Source organism: Henckelia pumila, chromosome 4 (assembly GCF_033568475.1).
Source record: "Henckelia pumila isolate YLH828 chromosome 4, ASM3356847v2, whole genome shotgun sequence".
Lineage (NCBI taxonomy): Eukaryota > Viridiplantae > Streptophyta > Magnoliopsida > Lamiales > Gesneriaceae > Henckelia > Henckelia pumila.
In genome coordinates, this window is record NC_133123.1 from 5,333,568 (window position 1) to 5,356,433 (window position 22,866).

The 22,866-nt window shown below is 35.0% G+C and overlaps 2 protein-coding genes across 11 annotated transcripts; both read left to right on the forward strand.

Annotated features, from left to right (window-relative positions):
* Window positions 1-44: 44 nt before the first annotated feature.
* LOC140863454 (zinc finger BED domain-containing protein RICESLEEPER 1-like) lies at window positions 45-3,864 on the forward strand. 4 transcript variants are annotated; one of them, XM_073266902.1, is made up of 5 exons: window positions 45-249; window positions 490-597; window positions 723-2,745; window positions 2,837-2,902; window positions 3,463-3,864. In XM_073266902.1, exons 3-4 carry the CDS (start codon window positions 756-758, stop codon window positions 2,887-2,889), a joined length of 2,043 nt encoding a protein of 680 aa, XP_073123003.1. In that variant the 5' UTR covers window positions 45-249; window positions 490-597; window positions 723-755; the 3' UTR covers window positions 2,890-2,902; window positions 3,463-3,864. The 4 variants fall into 4 exon arrangements, with proteins under 4 accessions (XP_073123003.1, XP_073123002.1, XP_073123001.1 ...); XM_073266901.1 differs by lacking the exon at window positions 490-597 and having other exon boundaries at window positions 45-259; window positions 732-2,745; XM_073266900.1 differs by lacking the exon at window positions 490-597 and having other exon boundaries at window positions 3,463-3,863.
* Window positions 3,865-8,257: 4,393 nt separating this feature from the next.
* LOC140894754 (alpha,alpha-trehalose-phosphate synthase [UDP-forming] 1) lies at window positions 8,258-21,345 on the forward strand. Of its 7 annotated transcripts, none has more exons than XM_073303353.1 (19): window positions 8,347-8,412; window positions 12,218-12,300; window positions 12,884-13,288; window positions 13,398-13,495; window positions 13,643-14,031; window positions 14,495-14,612; window positions 14,720-14,821; window positions 15,096-15,246; window positions 15,376-15,464; window positions 15,984-16,032; window positions 16,578-16,678; window positions 16,856-17,043; window positions 18,757-18,874; window positions 19,035-19,211; window positions 19,279-19,401; window positions 19,491-19,578; window positions 19,679-19,809; window positions 19,925-20,023; window positions 20,702-21,345. In XM_073303353.1, exons 3-19 carry the CDS (start codon window positions 12,943-12,945, stop codon window positions 21,086-21,088), a joined length of 2,754 nt encoding a protein of 917 aa, XP_073159454.1. In that variant the 5' UTR covers window positions 8,347-8,412; window positions 12,218-12,300; window positions 12,884-12,942; the 3' UTR covers window positions 21,089-21,345. The 7 variants fall into 7 exon arrangements, with proteins under 7 accessions (XP_073159456.1, XP_073159460.1, XP_073159454.1 ...); XM_073303357.1 differs by having other exon boundaries at window positions 8,355-8,412; window positions 12,218-12,251; XM_073303354.1 differs by lacking the exon at window positions 8,347-8,412 and adding an exon at window positions 11,757-12,044.
* Window positions 21,346-22,866: the final 1,521 nt, after the last annotated feature.

The window sequence follows — 22,866 nt, forward strand, 5'->3', positions numbered from 1 at the left end:
ACTTCAAAGTTCAAACCCTTGACCCAACCCGATTGATAAACTCGGGTTGACGTCAGTTACAACTCACGACAAATAAAGCGGATCCAGTATTTTCGGGTGTATTTACCAAAAGAGAAATTGGTTTCTATCAAATCCGAAGTCCATATCTGAGCAAAATATTCCGAACCCTAACCCTTTTAATCTGTTTCGGATCCTCCCCCGTCGGACTCTGCCGCTTAATTCGCCGTCAGCCGGGAATTTCACTAGCAGGTACGATTTTGTCTTTCATGGTTGGCCCGACCCGGTTTCACTCGATCTGGATCCGGATCTGAAACTTTTTCGTGTTCTTTAATTAATTTCAACGTTTTAATGAATTGTTTTCCGTTTATGCGGCTTTCTTGGGAAGATTTGTTCATAATTTTTATTGGATTCCGTGCTGCAGTGCATGATTTTTTTCGGAGTTGTCTTGTTTTTTGATCATATGAATATAATGAATGTGATTCTTATCAGGTTTACTGAATTGCATAGGGGAACTTGTTTAGTGGAAATTTATGAGCTTTACTACGTATTTGCTTACCTTTGTGTTAGAGAAAATTCATTGCTTCAGCTTCAATGCCAGTTGAGGATCTTTAGACCCTCTTTATTTTATTTTTTTTTGGTATGCATTCGCTGAGAGGTTTCAACGAAAACATTTGTTTGTAAAACGACGACAGTTACTGAAGCTCATGTCAAAATTGATGCAGATGAAATAGATATCATAGTATAAAGTTCGTTTCATGGAAATATCAAATGAGATCCCTGCCAAGAAAACGAAGAGGTTGACTTCTGTTGTGTGGAATCACTTTGAAAGAGTGAGAAAGGCAGACGCACAATATGCTGTTTGTCTCCATTGCAAAAAGAAATTGAGTGGGTCTAGTAACAGTGGTACTACTCATTTAAGAAATCATTTGGTGCGATGCCTGAAGAGATCCAATTTTGATGTTTCTCAAATACTTTCCGCCAAGAGGAAGAGAAAAGATGGTACTCTTGGTCAAAGCAATCTTGGTCTCACAACTATCGCCTATGAAGAAGGGAAAATAAAAGATGAAATTTTAAGTCCTATTCCTCTGAAGTATGAGCAGGAGCAAATGAAAGATGAAATTAACCAGACAATCAGTCTAGGAAGTATTAAATTTGATCAAGAGCGTAGTTGGTTGGATCTTGCTCGAATGATTATGATACACGGTTATCCCTTGGCCATGGTGGATCATGTTGGATTCAAGATATTTGTCAAGAACCTACAACCCATGTTTGAATTTAATAACAATGCCATTGAACTTGACTGTATGATGATCTATGGGAAGGAGAAACAGAAGATATATGAATCCATCCATCAGATACATGGTAGAATAAACCTTTCAGTTGACATGTGGGGCTCACCTGAGAGTTCGGAATATATATGCTTGACAGCCAACTATGTGGATGAGGACTGGGTGCTGCAGAAGAGGATTCTTAACTTCGTTTCGCTAGATCCATCTCACACTGACGATACACTTTCAGAAGTTACTATTAAGTGTTTGACAGACTGGGCTATTGATCATAAGCTGTTTTCAGTGACATTTGACGATTGCTTGGCTTATGAAGTTATGGTTTTCAGGATTAAAGATTGGTTATCTCAAAATAGACCTCTTTTAAAGAATGGAGAGTTATTTGACATGCGATGCATTATACATCTTTTGAAATCCACTGCCCAGGGTATCATGGAAGAATTCCGGGATGTGACGCGAAAAGTTCGAGAAAGTATAAAGCACATCAAAAGTGAACAAGCAATCCTTGTAAAATTTAACGAAATTGCTCACCAAGTAGGTATTAACAGTGACAAGCGTCTAGTTCTTGACTGTCCAGTACAGTGGAATTCAACATATATGATGCTTGCGGCAGCAATAGAATACAAAGGTGCTTTTTGTATTATGCAAGAGCATGATCCTACATACTCAATGGCTTTATCTGAGGCAGAGTGGGGTTGGGCTAGTTCTATCGTCGGCCACTTGAAATTTCTCTTTGAGTTTACAAATGTTTTTATGGGGAACAGATGTCCTACTTCAAACATATTTTTCCCAGAGATATGTGATATGCACATTCAGTTAATTGAGTGGAGTAAGAACCCTGATGATTTTCTTAGTTCTGTGGCCTTGAAGATGAAGGACAAATTTGACTGGTATTGGAGGAAATGCAGTTTAACTTTAGCCATATCAGCAGTTTTGGATCCTCGTTTTAAGATGAAGTTGGTCGAGTACTATTATAGACAGATTTATGGAAGTAATGCTCCAGATCGCATCAAAGAAGTTTCTGATGGCCTTAGGGAAGTTTTCAATGAGTACTCCATGGGCTCAACTTTGCTTGATGAAGATTCAGCCAGGCCTGGAGGCAGTTTGCCCAGTACTAGCAATGGTACTAGAGACAAGCTCAAGGGTTTTGACAAGTTCCTGTATGAAACGTCACAGAGTCAGAGCACGGCATCAGATCTTGACAAGTATTTAGAGGAGCCTGTCTTTCCTCGTAATTATGATTTCAGCATACTGAATTGGTGGAAAGTTCACACTCCAAGGTATCCTATTTTATCGATGATGGCACGCGATGTTCTTGGTATTCCTGTGTCCACTCTTGGACCGGATGTAGCATTCAGCAATGGGGGTAGAGTGCTTGACGGGTATCGTAATGTTGTAAGTCCTGATATCAGAGAAGCTTTAATGTGTGGGCAAGATTGGTTAAAGATGGAACCAGAAGGTATTTAAATTTCCATATTTATCATGTTACAAGATGTTCTTTCTCTTTGCCTGTCCCAAGTAATGAATAAACCTTTTCCTTTGTCCTGCAGTCCTGGTTACTTTGAGCAGTTCTCCATTACCAACTTCAGTGGAAACAAGTTGATGTACAATACATGGTATGGTTCATTACTTCTGTTTTTATTTTATCTTTCCGAACATGGTCACCAGCAAAGTTCTTACTTCTGAATTTGTAGTAATCCGTTCATTCTTGATTTCTTGTAAAGTTTGTTTGACAGTGAATAGAATCATGCCGTCTCTTCCACATTCAGCAGGGATAATTGTCATCATGGACTGCATGAAGTTGTTTTTCTTCTCTAATGACTTGTTTTTATTTTTTTTCCTTGTGAAACTTAAGCGCATAGTTAGGGTACATGCAAACCTTGATTTGAATTAGACGACAAGTTTATGTATCCACCATTTGTATTAACAATGCCATGAGTTTTCAGGAAATGGGGTTATTTATATGATGCTTTATCTTATTCTTATTCATACGCACACGCGCATGCATAGATTTGTGTGTTTAGAACTGGGAAAGCTCTAGTCCATGCAGTAGTCAGTCATTGGCCTGTGTTTGAACCTTTGATTTAAATGAGAAATGAACAATGATTATGAATGTACTGAAAAGATATACTAACTTGAAATGGAATTTATCAAATTTTATTTTGACGAATTGCAGGCTAGACAGTAAATGTGGGGTATATAGACCATAGTGTATGCGTTCAACCTTATTGCCAGTATCACTTTTTATTTCAAAAAAAGGAATGGAGATTTCATGTGGACTGGGAGTGCAGTTGAACACTTGGGAGCAGCGTGAAAAAAGTTTTCAAACGTGGAGTATGCGAAAGTTGAATAAGAATGTAGTTGAAGACCTCAATAACCATTGATCAGGATCACACTAGGTAGGCATCAGTGGAGCTTAGTTATATTTTATAACTAATTACTTGTATTTATTTGGACAAAACTTGCTTTTTGCTGGCTTATTTTTCCCTATCTGCTTTTCATTTCTTTTCGATTTATATATATAGCTTCTTTGTATATCCAATAGTTGGATATTACTTAAGCCGGTGCTCACAGCATGCGTTTTCTACATCAAAACTAAATATATATATATATATATATATCACTAGGTAGGCATCAGTGGAACTTGGTTATATTTCATCACTAATTACTTATATTTATTTGGACAAAACTTGCTTTTTGTTTGCTTTCTTTTCCTCGTCTGCTTTTCAGTCTCATTTCGAATATATATATAAACTTTTTATATATCCAATAGGTGGACATTAACTCAGCTGGTGTTCACAACATGTGTTCACCACATCAAAACGTTATCACCTTTTACATTTTCCGACATAATTGTTAATTTATTATATTGAACTCAACTTTTTATTATTTCTTACAAATCTAAAAATTTGTTGATATTATACTCGATTTTGATTATATTGTACTACTTATTAAAACTTTAAAACTTATAAATGGCAAAATCTATAATGATCTAATAATATTTACCAAATAGAAATCTTACTTTTTAATTAAAGTCGAGTTCTCTATACCGAATAAGTTTTTGAGTTCTATATACTAAATAATCCTTTTCGAAACGTGCAAGTGATTGAAGTCTATGTTTGGTTTATATTTTTTTGAAAAAAAATATATACAAGTTTCCATAGTGCTCAATAATGTAAATTTTCGTTTTTCATTTGATTATTTATTTTTAAACATGGTAGAGCATCGTTTAAAATCTCCAAACAAATATTATGTTGCGGTAGAATAGGTTTCCTAATAAAATAATTTTAATAAGAAACACAAAATGATGAATTGGAATATTACGTGCATAAAGATTTTAAGTAGGTTTTTAAAAGAGAAAGTAAAACAAAAGTGAAGTCAATATATATATATATATATAAATTTTTAGCTGTCCAACTATATTTTTCCACTTGATCTGTAATCACTAAAATCCGATAGTAAGTTTTAGTAGTTTTTGTTTTTTTTCGCATCACTAAAACCACTACCGGGTTTTTGTTTGTTTTTTTTTTTTGCATCACTAAAACCCACTAAAGAATTTTAGTGGTCGCAGATCAAGTGGGAAAACATGGTCGGACAATTGAAAATTCCTCTATATATATATATAATATTTTTATAAAAATAAAAATTATAAATTATTTTCAAATGACTTAAAAACAGTGTACTCAAAATTCTCTGATTCTCTTTCAAAAAAAAATTCTCTGATTTATTCTTGTCGACTTCTGACACGTGAACTTTGCATGCATGAAAGAAAGTATGAGCGCAAAGGGCAAAAAAAAAAAACATTTTTCCAGCGGAGGATTAATAACATGTTTCGTGCACGTATAATAATTCCATAACTTATATGTCACACTTTCTTAGGCAATTGCCTTTGTTTCGTCTCTCACCCGATGATTATGTTCAGCAAAATTCGAATAATGGGCTCCACGCACACCAATTCAACGTATATATTGCGAAACACGCGAAATATAAATACAAAGCTTCAGGTTAATATAACCTAAAGCAACGTGTCAACTCATTGGATTCCGTTATATCTTGTCGGATATCAATCGAATCAGATTTCAATTAATTCAAAGTTCGTTACGGAATTTAAGTGACTTTTGACAAGTTTATCGGCTAGTGTACTGTTCCATGCCCATGTTTTCGTTTTCGGAATTATTATTATTTTTTTTTGTGAAAATGATTAGAATTTTTTTTTTTGACTTGTAAAAAAAATTTTGTATGTGTGAAATTTATTTGCCTCATTGAATCGAAAGAAATGTGTCGAACTCATTTCATTTACGAGTTGACATTTCCACGAATACAACACTGAAAAAAAAAAAAAAAAAGAAAAGAAAGAAGAATGGATTTGGTTTTAAAGCAAAGCAAAACCACGTTTCTTAACTTGATTTGACTTGGTTTCGTCCTACTTTTGATTCAATGTTGTTCGAAAAATTTTCATAAGTGAAAGATTGACGGATTTGAGGCTTATGGAGTTGAAATGTGTATACATATACCAGAGATACATATTTTAGGGACTTAAAGTTATAAACAATCACATAGGAATAGACGAGAAAATTGATTTTTTCCATTAAAAAAGTAGCTAAGGTGGTGCATTCATCATCGAATTTTTATCGCTCACTATATTATAATATTCGTACAAATTCTTTTTCTATATGTAGACTTCAATTCAAAAATTGAATTGTCAACTCTATGCGTCTTAATTATTTATTTATTATTTATTAGTTTAGCGTGCGACACATAGCCTTGAATTTTATCATCAAAGAATATAATTTTATGAGTTAATTTTTGTGAGATAATTTATAATTCGATTCAGTTTATGAAAAATATATATATATTTATATATATATATATATATAATATTTTTCACTGAAAATATATTACTTTAATATATTTTCGTTGAAAATATATATTAAGTCGATTGGTATAACGAAATCTATTTCGTTGTAACAATTATATTGTTCATGTCTTAATGTTGAATTTACTAAACTACCGACCACAATAAGGGAGATTTAGAGAAGTTGATTACGAAGAAATGAGCAAAAAAATAAGAAGTAAATAGTGTTTAACAATAAAAATTAAAAGCTGAAACCTTTTTATGAGGTTAGAGTTTGGGGAATAAGTTAGTCTATTGTTAGTTTTCAAATCAAACACACTTATTGGATAGTTTGCAAGAGATAGAGTTTTATGGTGTATTGTGATTAACAAATGAAAATAAAAGGTAATTTTAGATTAAACAAAAATATAAGGTGAACGAGCATGGAGAATTTTTATTTATTTATCAGAACAACATAATCACTATTTAAAAAAAAATCAGAATTAACATGAGAGCAACTTACGAATTTGAGTTAAACTGAAAATAAGAGGGGAAAAACAAAATTTAGTGTTAAGACTCATAACCAAATAGTCACGAGTTCGATTCTCCATAACTACTAATTGAATAATACTCATGTGAGACGGGTTAATCCTATCCATATTTATAATAATAAGTAATACTTTTGGCAGGAGCGGCCCTGACCCTGGGCAGCCAGGGCGTGGGGCCCCAAAATTTTTTTTAATAAAAATTATTATATATATATATTTATTTATTTATATATAAATATTATATATCATGTTCTCACACAAAATTCATTCACATAAAAGAAAGGTTTGAATTTTTAATTTTGAGAGTTTCGATACTACTTTGCCCTTTTGTTAGTTTGTGACTATGTGCGATTACGTGAATTGATTATCAATAGTTTTAAAATTCAAAAAAATAAAGAAGTACAAAATTTACAAGAATACACAAACGCATTTAACAAAACGATACAAGGTATGGATTACAAAACTCTTGTTCAATTTTATTTTATTTTCGAATTAAATATATTGTTTAATCTTATTTTGATTTAATGTTTTTGTTCACATTATTTTGGTTTAAGATAAGATGTAAATATTTGTTGTAATTTCACATAGATTCTGAAAATTTGAGGATTACAGATCTGAAAATGAATATTTTTCCTATGATCGTGGTTGCGTATCAAATTTTATTGACTATTCATGTGACTGTAGCATCAGTTGAGAGAAGTTTTTCCAAGTTAAAATTATTGAAATCTTATTTGAGAACCACAACGAGTCAAGAGAAACTGAATGATTTGACGATTATCTGCATAAAAAAATATTGAAAGATATATCTTATGACGACATAATTGATGATTTTGTTTCAAAAAAACATAAAAAGAGCCAATTTTAAATATTATTTTTTGTTGATTAAATTATTTTGAAAAATTATGTAAACTTTATTTCATTTGCGTACTTCATTAATTTATGTATTTTGGTTTATTTTAATTATGTTATTCGAATGAATATATATATATATATATATATATATATATATATATATGAATTTTCAAGTTAATACGAAAGAGCTCATAGTTTAAACTTTGTCCAGTGCCTCATTTTTCTTAGGACCGCCTCTGAATTTTGGCATAAAATGTAATATTTTTTAATGGATAACCCATATAAAAAATCCGTCTCAGAAAAATGATCATTGAGACCGTCTCATAGGAGTTTTATCGGACGAACTCATCATACAAAGTTTGTTAGAATGGTTTGTCTTTGTTACGTTCGGTTTATTCAAGGTTCATTGAAAGTAAATGAGTACAAATTTTCAAAAAAAATAAAATAAAAAACCAAAGTCAAAGAAGCACAAAAAATTGAGTTTGGACAGTGAAACTCCCTACACGTCAGAGATCTTCACGTCACTTAATTTTTTTTAAAAGATTATATTATTGTAAATATAATACTAATAGAATCGAACAAAAATATAATACTAATAACCCTAAATTTTAATTTTTTTTTGAAATAAGGAAGTGGGGGAATAAATTCCCTCCAAATGATTGGGCACCACAGGTACAGTTGTCTTTCACTATCCCTGCCAATGCCATAGATGCACACAAACCCCAACCTTTATATATGCGCATCACACACATATTTATAAAGCCAACCTTTTGATTCGACCCTTTTCTCGCCTTTCCTTTCTTCTCGAGACCTCCACGCCTTCTGCCCAGCCCAAAAGCCACGCTCAGGCGGATTCCATGGAGCTCTGACGTCAGCATTTCTCCGATTTCAGGTCAGTTTTTCATTTGGTGCATCTGAGAATAGAAAACACGTGATCGTTTGTTGCTTTTTGCGCGCTTGAAATTGTTCGATTTGGTGGTTTCGATGAATGATTTTTCCGTGTAAAAAACTCTTGAATTGTCGTTTCACGGCGTCGCGATCGGATTTTAACTTTTTGACTGGAGAGTATTGTTGGTCGCTGTTGCGGAGTAGTGGTGTTTCTGTTGTAGATTTTACTTCGAGGTCCAGGAATGTTGGAGTATTATATGTCATTAACTGCCTTCTAATCATCAATTTCAATTATAATTATAAGTTATAAGTAACGAAATGAATGAGATGGATTCTAATCCGTCTTAAAAATTGAGAAGTCCGCGGATCAAATGAACGGTGCCAAACAAAAATTCAAAGTTCTATTGATTACTTGTATGTAAAATTATTTTCCCTTCTCTCCGGTTGGTTTAACTTGAGTTGAAGCGGAGTGAAAGATGTTTAGCATCAACTGATTATTTTGACCATGGAGATAAAAGGCTTATAATATGGCTTGATTTCCTTTTGCTATAGTTTGTACGAGTATCTTTTTTTGTTTTGGTACAAAGGAGTTGGGGAATTTACATAAGTCTGTCAACTGTGCCTAGATAGTAAGGTTCTATCCTCTGCCCTTAGGTAAAATTCTTTGTTGTGACACGACTGTGATAGACTTGCTTATTGTTAAACTGAATTTAAGCTTGGGGATGTCGATCTGAAGAACGTGGATTGGAATGGTTCTGTCATCGAGTTTTTACAACCAGAAGATGAAAATATAATATTTTCTGCCTGTGTGGAATCTTGATTATTGGATCCCCATTCACTGATCTACGAAGCGACAGCATTTAACTTTTGAAACTACAGGAAGGTCCCCCAAAATAGCATAGATTCTTGAAGAATCACGGCCCTTTGGAAAGACAGAAACATTCTTATGACTTCTTGCCAGCTACAGATACATTGTTTCTGGCGATAGCGTTATTTCAAAAAAAATGAAAGCGATGAAAAGGTCAAACACTTTCCTGAATTTCAAGGTTATCTATCTCTTCAAAATCATCAACACCACCTTATTTTGGATTCAATTAATTCACGATGAATCCATACCCACCAAAACCTAAGACCACACATCCAGATATCTTCTCAGGCACGAGTTTTGATATTAGGATTATTTATATGATCAAGGCACTCCCGAACATACATTTTATTGGTATTCAGGTAATCTAGTGCAAGAATCAAATATTTCTTCCACCTAACTTTGCTTGGCAGGAAAAAGAACAAAAGGTACACCAGGGTCTTGTCTGTCCCCTGTAATGTATCCATTTCAAGACAATTGTTGATGAACCAACCTTAGATAAGATCTGTCCTCTTCATGTTCATGATTCTTTAGCCGCATCATAATGCAAAAGTAGGTAGGTCACTAGGATGGATAATGATGTCCTATTCCTATGAAATCCGATAAAAGGGGTTGGATTTTGTTTGGCTGCGTTCCACTAAGTATTCTACATCTCCTGAAATAAAATCAAATCCTATTCCTTTGGAAAATATATATCTGCTTATTTGATCTTCCAACAGTATCATTACTTTCGATTAATTTTTTTATCATTAATATTATAATATTTCATTTTTCAATATGATATACCTGCGGGCTGCATTACATTTTAAAATTTCAACATATTCAACAAATCAATAGAAATTAAATTACCCAACAAAATTCTAAATAATATTATATTAAATACTTTTCCCTCTGGAAGATTAAATTATTAAATATATCAAATTGTTCAAATATATTTGCCGTTCACCATTGCGAATTGGAAACATTTGAAGTCTCCACACAATTTGCTATCCATTTATCGCACACATAATATTTGAAGTACGTCATGACCTGAACTCGTAGAGCCTACATGAATATATTGATCCATTTATGTGGCTTTATTTGGACCAAAGATAGTCTGCTTATACGATCAAAAAACAAAAAAAGATAGTCTGCATACATTATTACATGCCACAACCAGGTTCATTATATCCGCGTAACTTTTCTAAAATGGTAGCCTACACCCTGTTCGTGTAGACGCCTGTGCTTTACATGCTATTTTCCATTTAACCATCTTTCCTATGGTTCGTTGACTTTGCCTTTCTTGTTTTGTTTTGTGAAAACAAATGTCTCCTAGTATAGTCATGTTAGCTATTCGAAACTTCAAATGCACATTGCATGTATCTACGTCCTCGAAACATGGTCATTCTGGGATATAATTTATTTGTAATAATAACTGAAGTCCACTTTTTATTCGTAGCAACTAGCAAGCTGTCATTGTCCGTGTATAAATATCAGAATCAAATTTCATCCACAAATCAAAAGCTGAAAGAATTTCCACTGATATTTCCACTTTACTAAATGCGGTATGGAAATGTAAAAAAAATTAAATTCTAAATATGTATATTTCTCTTCGTCTTTAACTTTTTAATTCTTGTTGAACATCTTAGCACACAAAGACTGCTAGGGGCCCCATGAGTTATTGTGAAGTACAGCATTATGTTCTGAGCACTTCTATAAAATACCTGATTATTTTATTTGATGGGAGTCTCGATTTTCCCGTGATTGTTTGATAATCGATAGCTTCTAGAGAATTTAGATGTTCATTTATTTATTTTGTCTATTTATTATTATTAGTATTATTATTAGTATTATTATTTTTTGCAATCGTAAACCAAATTTTATATGTGAATTTTTATCTTCACAAAATTTTCTTTTAATTTTCAATTCTTCGTTGTACTGATGTGTCTTTTTAAAGTATGAGATGAGATACACAAACATCATATTAAAACATGAAACACCAAATTTAGCATACAATTGAGACGTATAACCTTGTAATTCACGTGAATCCGGTGTGCACTTGCTTGAATTCCTTTATGAACCTTAATTTCTTGAACGTTCATTAATTCCAAAATCAGCCAGTTTCTTAAACGACATTTCACGTACAATTGATCTCATATCTATTAAACTGGAAGAAGATAAAAAAAACAAAACTTAAGTTAACAGTAACATGTGAACATTCTTGCACTGACAATGTATTTCGAAATCGTTTATTACTACCTTTACACCCATTTTTGTTGCTTCCTTTGGTTGACTTCCGAACTTGACTATTTTTTCAAGTGTGATAAATGATATTTTTTTTAAAAAAGAAAAGCGTGATAATGAATTGGGTTAGTGTATTTATATAAAAAAAATGTTTTAGTGTCTGAAAAATTACATTTTTTTGAAGTTGAAAAAGAGTAAACAGTGAATTTTCATCCCGATAGGTAAGCGATTCGATGCAAGCTCTGTAATTCATATAAATTTATACTCTTGTTGGACCCACTGGCTAAAAGGCCCGTCTCTGTGCGAGGGTTCTCCATGGATAATAATACTACGTGATTAAATTAATTAATTATAGCTGGAGCACCGTTATCGTAGAGATACATATATTGACGAGTCAATTGCCTAGCTCACGCCAACGCAGAAAGTTGGCTCTTTTCTCTCTGTTGTAATTTGTAAACGATAGCCCCAGGTTTTCAGCCATTTAACTGTCAGCGAGAAATATTTAGGACGTCAAAATACAAAAAAATTTTGGTTCCATCTGCATGGCGGTGAGGCTCTACATATCTTGTAAAGCTTACACGAGGATACGGCTTCACTTTCTCTTTATTTCTCTGCCACCCGGAGAATCTTTCAACCACCATCCCTTTACTCTTTTCTCTATGTATATGTATCAATTCTTCCTTGTCAATACGAGCTGTTGAAAGCTTACCATACTTCTCAGGAGCTTTCTTCGGAGGATTTCGGGATCGAATTGAGTAAGCCCCGTGGCTTGTTCTTGGCTGCAGTCGGTGCTTTTGCAGTTTGGTAAACTCATCGTTTTTTTATTGCATCCGGTGCTAGTGTATTAGTCAATTGTAGTTTTTTAGGCTTGGGCACGATTTTTTCCCCTTTCCCCCTCTTTTGTTATTGTTGAAAATGTGTATGTGGCTGTCAGTGTCTCCGACTGCATCGTCTTTCTTACACTTAACACATCGTGTTTACATTTATCTGACAACTAGAATCGCTTTGTTTACTGGTTGCATTTAAAATTCGTGATGAACTTCGGATATTACACTAATTTTGACCGCTTAGGTAAATATGAAACAAGTTATTGATGCTGGAGACTCCTCTCTGTCCTCATTTTCCCCCACACAATTCTGTGGATCCCTTTTTCTTTACTATCTCTTTCTATGTCTTTCTGTCCTCTAGTTTTAGTTTTGATTGGTGAATATGCAATTTTCCCTTTGTATCAACGTTCAACTGGTAGAAAAAATTCCTCAACTGATATAAATATATAATCTACGGTTTGTACAGAAAAATTGTGCGATTGAGAATTGTCAAGAGTATCATAGTATTGGAGAATTTATCTGGAACGATTACTTCTCAATCTGTTCTAATCAAAATGCAGGGCAGTTGCTTTCTTTCAGACTTGAACTGTAACAAAGCCCATTTTGGAGAACTGCCGATATGCCTGGGAACAAGTATAACGACAACTTTCAAGTTCACAACACTAGAGTTGGGAGGCTCTTGAGACAGAGAGAACTGAGAAGAAACAGCAGAGTTCCATCTGTAACTGATGGCAATGGAGGTATCGAGATCTCTGATCCTGATATCTCAGGATCTTCCTTTGTTGAACAATATCTGCAAGGAGCTGCTCGAGCAGTCAATGAAGGGGAGGAAAGGCCTGACGTGAGGTCTATCAAACAGAGATTGTTAGTCGTTGCTAATAGACTTCCTGTATCAGCAGTGAGGAGAGGTGAAGATTCCTGGTCATTGGAGATAAGTGCTGGGGGTCTAGTAAGCGCTCTTCTAGGTGAGTATTTAGCGTGCTTCTTTTCTTATTCCTGCCACTTCTTATTTCACAGTATGTTCGTCAGTAAGTAGCTTGTATTCGATTTGATTTATTCAATCACTTGATGTAGGTGTAAAGGAATTTGAGGCTCGATGGATTGGTTGGGCTGGTGTTAATGTGCCAGATGAGGTTGGGCAGAAGGCTCTTACTAAAGCCCTAGCTGAGAAGGTGAAATACTTGCGTGATTTTGGTCTAATTGGCAAAACTTTCCGACTTACTAAATGTTTTAACTTTTTGGTTCTGAGCCATCACTTAAATGTCTAACAGTATGCATGCAGGATCTTACTGTTAACTTTTCTCTTCTAATTACTGCAGAAGTGTATCCCTGTTTTCCTGGACGAAGAGATTGTTCACCAGTATTACAATGGCTATTGCAACAACATATTATGGCCTCTGTTTCACTATCTTGGACTTCCACAAGAAGACCGCCTTGCAACAACCAGGAGTTTTCAGTCGCAGTTTGCTGCATACAAGAAGGCAAATCAAATGTTCGCTGATGTCGTTAACCAACACTATGAAGAGGGAGATGTTGTTTGGTGCCATGATTACCATCTCATGTTCCTCCCCAAATGCTTGAAAGAATATAATAGCAGAATGAAAGTTGGGTGGTTTCTACATACCCCTTTTCCATCTTCTGAAATCCACCGGACTCTGCCATCTCGATCAGAGCTACTTCATGCTGTGCTAGCTGCTGATTTGGTTGGGTAATATGTTTATTTCTCCTACTAAATCCAATTACTTGTTTGTATCTGCAAATTCCTAGTTGTAAAATACTGCATTATTTTAATGACGTGATAATCAGTTTCAAGTGAGTACCAGTTATAGTGAAACATTCCATTATATCTGTTATTTTTTATTTCTTTGATTTCTATTCTTGTGGATGTGTATGGTGGCAAGTTTGATGGCTCCTGTTGTTTTCTTGATACCTGGGCAGTTTCCTCCAGATTTACCTATGTTTGTTATCTCTTTCAGACTTCTGTATAAGCACATTTATTTTACCTCTTTCCACGAGTTCAAAGATAAACTTTCTTATAAAGTAAGATATGGCTTCCATGTATTTGTTCCCGGATTTCTTTGTTTGCCTTTTGTGATTTTACTTATGGGGTTGTATTATTGGAATTCTTTGCAGAATTTACTAACTTAGGTTTTGGGCGGTTTTGTTTCCAGTTTCCACACATATGATTATGCCAGACATTTCGTTAGTGCTTGTACTCGTATTCTTGGACTTGAAGGTACTCCTGAAGGTGTAGAGGATGATCAAGGAAGAGTAACTCGTGTGGCTGCGGTATCTCCACATGATTTTATCTGGAATGATCCATATGTGTTCAACATGCCTTTTTATTTCCCCATACAATTCTCTTTCTTGGGTCATTTGTTTTTCATTTGATGCAGTTCCCCATAGGCATTGATTCAGAAAGGTTCATCCGTGCTCTTGAAGTTCCTCAAGTCCAGGAACACATCAAAGAATTGAAAGAAAGATTTTCTGGAAGAAAGGTTTGTTCCTTATCTGCTTTACGCCATACTGAACATGCTAGGTGTTTGGAAGTGTCAATCTCCCCTACCCCGAGTTGCATATGAGATTTGGTCTGATTGTACCATGATCACTTCCCATTCTACATAAGTGAATTTTAGAATAGGTGATCAGCTAACTACTCTGCCACAAAATTTGCACAGAATTTATGCCAGCTCTTTGTATTTGTTTAATTTTTTGCAAAAGTTTTTTGGTTTAATTTTGCTGATTTATTTTAAACCATTCATAATCTTACAGGTAATGCTTGGTGTGGATCGCCTTGACATGATCAAAGGAATCCCTCAAAAGATTCTAGCATTTGAAAAGTTTCTGGAAGAGAATCCACATTGGCGGGACAAGGTGGTTTTGCTGCAAATTGCAGTGCCAACAAGAACTGATGTTCCCGAATGTATGGCCTAACGTGGTTTCATCTATTTCCTTTCAAAATTTAATTTCATTTTAGCCTATGCAAAGCTCACATGGATTTTCTCCCCGCATGACGACACATCATTTTGTTCCCCTCTTTTGTCCTATCTAGATCAAAAACTTACAAGCCAGGTTCACGAAATTGTTGGGCGGATCAATGGCAGATTTGGAACTTTGACTGCTGTTCCAATTCATCATCTGGTTAGCTTTTTTCCACAATTCACTCTACAACTATAGTGTTTACACTTCCCACACATGCATTCATAAGCACATAGATATAATTAACCACAATGGATTTCTCCTTACTGCTGAATTTTCACATTTTGCCATGTTTTTACTCATTTTCTCTCTGTTTGTACTCTTCACAGTGCGACCAGCATCTGATAACCATGATGAATTGTTATTCAAGATTTTGCATTTCATCTTGTGGCTACAAATTTCCTCATCTATCAGCATTTAATTTTTCTGATAGTCCATTTCTGAATAACATGATTCTAGAATCTATTGAAACTTTTAGATGGAAAAAATATATCTGAACTTGAATATGGCATACCTGTTAATGGCACGCTAGTAATCTTTTTCTCAGGTTCTTTTTCTCATGGAACGCTAGTAATCTGTCCAGACACTTGCATACATGACGCTGTTAATGGATTGTGTATGTTCTAAATGTTCTTATAATTTTTAAAATATTTGAAGCAATATCTTTTTTCCCTTATGCAGGACCGTTCTCTTGACTTCCATGCTTTATGCGCACTATATGCTGTCACTGGTAATAATCACCGTGACTTGAGTTTCAATTCCTAGTTTCTCTTTTTATATTAATATTTCATGGATCAAATGTCATGCCACCACATGTTCTCGACCACCTTGATATTAAACCATGCAATGGATAGCATTAATTTGCAACCACCTTGATGTTAAACCGTGCAACTAATACACAGTTAATTTTGAAATGTCACATGTATTTCTTTTAACCATTTTGAAAGTGGTAGTCTGCAAATTTGACACCACAGTACATTTAAAATACTCTTATCTTCTTTAAAACTTCATGTATGTGAAAAAACAGTTGGATCTTCAATACAGTAATACTTCTGATACAGTATTTCTGAATAAGATCAAACTGTAAGCAAGAGGAGCTTAAATGAGATGGAATCATTGAATGCGACCTCAGATTTATACCACACAGCACAATCCTCCTACCCCTTTGAGAAGAAATGTTGTCAAACTGCTGAAAATTTGGGGGTTAATTGTTACTGATTTTCTGATTTTGAAAATGATTTGACACTATCTTCTGATAATTTCGGTGCTTGACAGATGTGGCACTTGTCACTTCTTTGCGAGATGGAATGAATCTTGTTAGTTATGAGTTTGTGGCTTGTCAAGATTCCAAAAAAGGGGTTCTCATCCTCAGTGAAGTAATTCTCAAACTCTACACTTCTATTTTTGCAGTGGAACTACCTTTCTTAGTTCATTTATTATTGGAAATTTGTTATTGGACCATGAATTTTTATCCTTTCTACGTTTTTTTTTTACGTCGTTTGATTATTCTTTGCTTTTTTTAGTATGACAAATCCTTTTGGGTATCATTGTAGTTTGCTGGAGCAGCACAATCCCTTGGTGCTGGTGCAATTCTTGTAAATCCATGGAACATTACAGAAGTTGCATCGGCTATAGGCCTCGCTCTGGATATGAAGGCCGATCAAAGAGAGAAACGCCACCGGCATAACTTTGATCATGTGACAACTCATACTGCTCAACAATGGGCTGAATTCTTTGTGAGGTGTGTAAGTTGTTAGCTAGTTGTTTTGAATAGACATCTGCTGAAGTGATAGTGTGCTGAATATAGTAACTCGAAGAACTGCCGGGCTTTCTGTCTTTCAACAACATCCTCTGTCCGACATAATACTATAATTTCTAGGATTGTATATCTCATTTTCAGTGACCATAGATCCACGCCTTTCTCATCGAAATAGTTCGAAGATTTTCAAGTGGAACTCTAGTTAAAGTGAAAACTTTTCTATTCTTCTTCCAGTCGTACAGACATCTCTCTTTATCCTGAAAATGCCCAACCATTAGCAGGTCACTGGATGTTGCTTGATATTGATCAACATGTGAGCTTCTCTTCATTTACATCAGAACCCTGCTGATTTTTTCACAATTTAAACTGGGTAAGATCGATGAAAGAAAACGAGTTATCATCATTCATTTTGTCACCATATACGCTCGTGTTAGTCTCAAAATGATTTATCTAAGAGTTCGATACCCAGGCTATTTGGTCATCATATATGCCCTGTTGTCTCAAGATGATTTATTCAAGAGGTACCCAGGCTTAAATTTTGGTACATTCCAAATATGTTGTCAAATCTTTTTCTTTTGCAAGAGTGTTTTTTTCCTTTCAGTTTTTTTTTCCTCATCTTTATTTTAATTCTTCTATTGTAACGACCCACGTCCTTCCACCGCATCCCTCCCCAGCCTATATAGCATGGACTCGGACCGCATGGTTCGATTCCTGGGGAGGACAAAAACCCACTGCCAGGAGTGGGGAGGTCATGAGTGCGATGCCCGTCGAACCATGCGGTCTGAGCCCATGCTATAGGCTGGGGAGGGATGCGGTGGAAGGACGTGGGTCGTTACATCTATGTACGATGATACAATTGTGAAGTGGGCACAAATTTACATAATGAATGAAAGTAACTCTATTTATGTTCCCTTGAACGAGGACATGAAAATATCGGGTGACGTGCAACCTCAATGACACCGTAGCATAGCCCTCTCATCAGGGGATAGAAGACGTATTAGATCCAACTCTGTGGCCAAGTTACGTCACTATTTCAAATTATTCACGTCACTCGGAATTGTCTGTTTGGGTTAAAGGACCTTGTACTGCAAAAGGCAAATCTGAGAAATTGCTGGATATGAAACAGCAATTTTATATGTTGCCGCTGTATTTGATGGGTTGCGATATCCAGTTGCAGCTCCTTTCGTTTCATACCGTAGTGTGAAAACCAATGTTCTTGTTTGAATTTAACCATGTTGATTTGTTGACTACTTAACTGATAAAATCTATATAAGGTCTTGTTGAACTAGAATTGGGTTGCAATGTTGCCCATGAACAATAGCCGAGAGCAACCTTTTTTGGGAATTATTTTACTAAATGACCTTTGTTTGACCATGAATTTGAAATCTAATTTCTCAATTTTTACAGTCTTTGTATTTCTTGTATGTTTGAAGGTCATTTTGCAAATTTTTTTTGAAGAAAGGACATAAATCAAAAAAATTGTTTCAAGCTTTTAGGATAGTTATGTGTACTGGAACATGAGCGAACCAACCGAGATAATGTTAGTTCTTGATCTGAGTTCTTAAAAGAAACTTGTTGCTGTAAGGTCTTTTTTGATGCTGTCGTAGAAGTAACAGTCCAACACATGTCTAAAAGTTGAAATCTGATAGTTCCCGATCACCCAAAGCCTAACCATTATGTTATTGATGCTTGCAGTGAACTGAATGATACCGTTATTGAAGCTCAGCAGAGAATAAGAAGAGTTCCACCTCAACTTGTTGTCAGTGATGCTATCCAGCGTTACCTGCAATCTAAAAATCGTCTACTTATACTGGTATGCTCCATTTATTTATTGACTTTTGATTTTCACATTATTCTTTAGTTGTATCCTAATTTTCAACATCACAAAATACCAATGGCACATGGTTTTTGTCTAGGAAAGGGGGTAAAAATTTATTACTTTGGTGCTTGTTAATTATTTCTATTATCCATAGGGCTTCAACGCTGCACTAACTGAACCAATCGACATTCCTGGAAGGAGGGGGGATCAGATCAAAGAAATGGACCTTAAGTTGCATCCTGAGTTGAAAGCACCTCTGACAAGACTTTGCAGTGATCCAAATACAACAATAGTGGTCCTCAGTGGAAGTGACAGAAGTGTCCTCGACGATGTAAATATATATATATATCTTGCCTTGGTTGTTATTCTATATACCTTCTGAAATAAATCTTTTGCAGAACTTTGGGGAGTTTAACATGTGGCTGGCAGCTGAGAATGGGATGTTTCTACGATCAACAAAAGGAAAATGGATGACAACAATGCCTGAACACTTAAATATGGATTGGGTGGACAGTGTTACGGTAATTGGAACTTTACTAATATCATCATTATATTCTCCGTTCAACCTTCAACTTGTTGCATGATTTGGTGCTTCTGACGACCATTGCAGCATGTTTTTGAGTATTTTACTGAAAGAACACCGAGATCCCACTTTGAACGCCGTGAAACCTCACTTGTATGGAATTACAAGTATTCAGGTAATAAGCTTAGTGATGATGCATGCTAAGAAGTTGATATTCTCATGCCTTTCCTTTCCTAACTGCTAACTCCAATTTACTCACTCCACTGCAATTTTAGATGTTGAATTTGGAAGACTGCAAGCTAGAGACATGCTCCAGCACCTCTGGACTGGCCCTATTTCTAACTCATCTGTTGATGTTGTCCAAGGAAGCCGCTCTGTTGAGGTGCGAGCAGTAGGTGTTACTAAGGTAGCCATATTGCTCGATTCTTTTAAAGGTTCCGGTTACAAGATTAGAAGATGTGCTTCTTTGCGTTCTAGTTTTGCACATTAATATTCGGTCCTTACCTCCCTTCTATGGACAGGGAGCTGCTATTGACAGAATACTGGGGGAGATTGTTCATAGTAAAGCCATCTGTACACCCATCGATTATGTCTTGTGCATTGGGCACTTCTTAGGAAAGGTACATATATTTTTATTTTTTTAAATTGAAAACTTGAAAAGAATCCTCTCAAAACTCAAAAATTTAATCTCTGTAACTTTTTTTCATATTTGATCCATCATTGTCACGGTGAGTCAATTTCCATGAAACTTAGGAATCTATCGGTAAACTGTACTTAGGATGTATTTTCCTGGGATCTTTAGTAGACATGTTGCCTACTAATAGCACCAATTTTAACCCGTCGGAAAGCAATTGACATTGTAAAATCAAAACATCTGGTAATGGGTAGTAATTAGCATAAAAATCTCACAGGCGGATTTACAAATGTAGAGCTCATCTGTCCCACTAATTCTCCATCTATCTGCTTACAAATGGAAATATTGGGGCAGACTTGAATATCGATGATCGGCGAGTCTTAGGGTAATGAAGCAATGGCCAACCCAATCTAACTGAGAGATGTTGATTCAGTGCATCTGGAAGGTTCATTTTGGGGTGGCTGCCAATCCTAGGGTCTAACTCTAGCTGGGAACATAACCTACATTTTAAAAAGGATTACTCATGATGCCGTACCTCAACGGACAAATAAATGTGGATATTTATCTATGGCAACTGCGTAACTTATTGCGAAGAGAATGACAATTGCTAAGCACTTGCAATGTCTATTCAAATTCCCTCTGACCTTGTTTTTCTTTGCTTCAGGATGAGGATGTTTACACATTTTTCGAACCAGAGCTTCCCCCTGATGTCATGAGTCTACCAAGAACTAAACTAACAGATACAATGAAGCCCGCCGTAGAGAAAAGGCCAAGTCCAAAGCTTACCGCTGGTAGAAGCAGCTCCAAGTCTCCGAGCAACACTCAGCTGAATGGTTCCAGTTCAGAAAAGAAATTAAATGGGAGCAGTCGGCGGGCATCACCAGAAAATACTTCTTGGAACGTGCTCGATCTCAAGAAGGAAAACTACTTCTCTTGTGCTGTTGGTCGACATCGTACAAATGCTCGGTATCTACTCAGCAACCCAGACGATGTGGTTGCATTCCTGAAAGCAATGGCGGAGCCTTCCTTGAACTTTTCCTCCTTCCATTGAGTAAGTGATGATGTTCTGGTGTCCGTTGTGGTGCTGTGACTGTGAGCCTGTACCATGTTCAGTTTTATTTTAAATTTAAGTAGTAGTACTGCTACCTACATCTCTAGTTTGTATTTCATTATCGACGTCGTATTAGATTGTGGGTAATATAATTTCCGAAACAGCAGCCGAACATAAAAAAAACACAATTGTAGTAATACCAACTAATTCACTGCTACTAAGAGCAGTAAAATAAAGGATCCCGGTCAAAAGTGGTAGCTTTGAGCTTCGAGATCTTCATTCGGGGATTGAATCATAAGTGTCATGTGTGTGCATATATATTAATGAAAAAGGACCAAAATTCTTCCCCGAGAACATTGAGGAGGAATTCCCTTGCTCGATTTTGATTTGTCTCCTCGAATTCTAGAAGCAATCCCAAACACAATCTAAACCGCTAGTGTTTGTAAGGTCTATTTTGTGTAGTGGTGAGATGATGCTGGAGGTCCCAAACCCCACTTAAGTTGCTAGTGTTTGTAGCGTCTATTTTGTGCAGTGATGAGATGAGTAACTTAGATCCTATCTATAGACATTTTCTTGACACGCATCTAACGGTTGACATTTATCAATAAATATGATGTCTATTATTTTTTAGTGGACCCCACATGTATTGATAAATGATGACCTTTAGATCTATGATGGAGTAATGCCTGTAAAGATAGATTGAAATGAACCGATGAGATGATGGTAGAGATATATAGTTGATATAAATATTTTTATTCTGTTCAATAATTTTTTATTTATAAAACATAATAAAATTGCATAATTATAACAATTTAAAATTACGCCTCAAAACTTACACGTAATTGCAAGTAATAAAAAATCACAAATAGTTAAATCTAGTTAGCTACAAATCAAATAAATTATTGATTGAATCTTTTTTTTTTAATAATTTGTTCTAGCATTTATGCATAATACTGACTTTGATCGTCACTCACCATTAGATCATTAACATTTTTCTCCATAATCCGATTTTCCTAGTCTTCATCCTCTCTTTCTTGTTCCCTCAAACCTTATTTCTCGTTTACTTTTTACATTTTCCATTGTGCATGATGATTTTCTGCTAGAGTAATTTTCACTTCATTCTTTTCAAAATATTGTGTATCTTTTTTTTCATTTTTTTAGTAAATCTGTGGGTCCCTTCTTGCTATAAATCAGTACATTCGGACTTACAGTAGCGAAAGCGTATACAATCCTTAATTTTACACATTTGATAACCAAAATACTAATAAATCCACAAAAACTCGTGTCAACAGAGCTGTGTTAAACCAACATCACTTTTCACTAATGTCAATCCTATTCAAGATCTTGAAATCCTCTATTTAAAATTTACAATAAATATAAAGAAAATAGAGGTTAAGTCTTTAAGGATTTAGTGAGAGAATAAACTGGTTTTATACATTTATAACGAGACAAACAATATTAGTATAGTATTTCAATATGAGATGTCAGATATCAGCAAGGTCGTCTCTAAAAAATTGGAAGCCCTGGGCTAAGTTAACGTCAAAATAATTTTTTTTTTGTAAAATATAAAAATATTACGTACTAACTGATAATAAAATGAACATATTGATTACCAACATCTAGTTTAACATACAAATTTTATCATTGAAGCTTCTCTTCTACCTTGGTCATTAACCGGATACACGATATTCATAACTCATTTTGGGCATTTCTCTATTAAGAAATCTATTTTTCTTTGAGGCATATTATTCTCCGAATTTCCCAATCGAACAAATTAT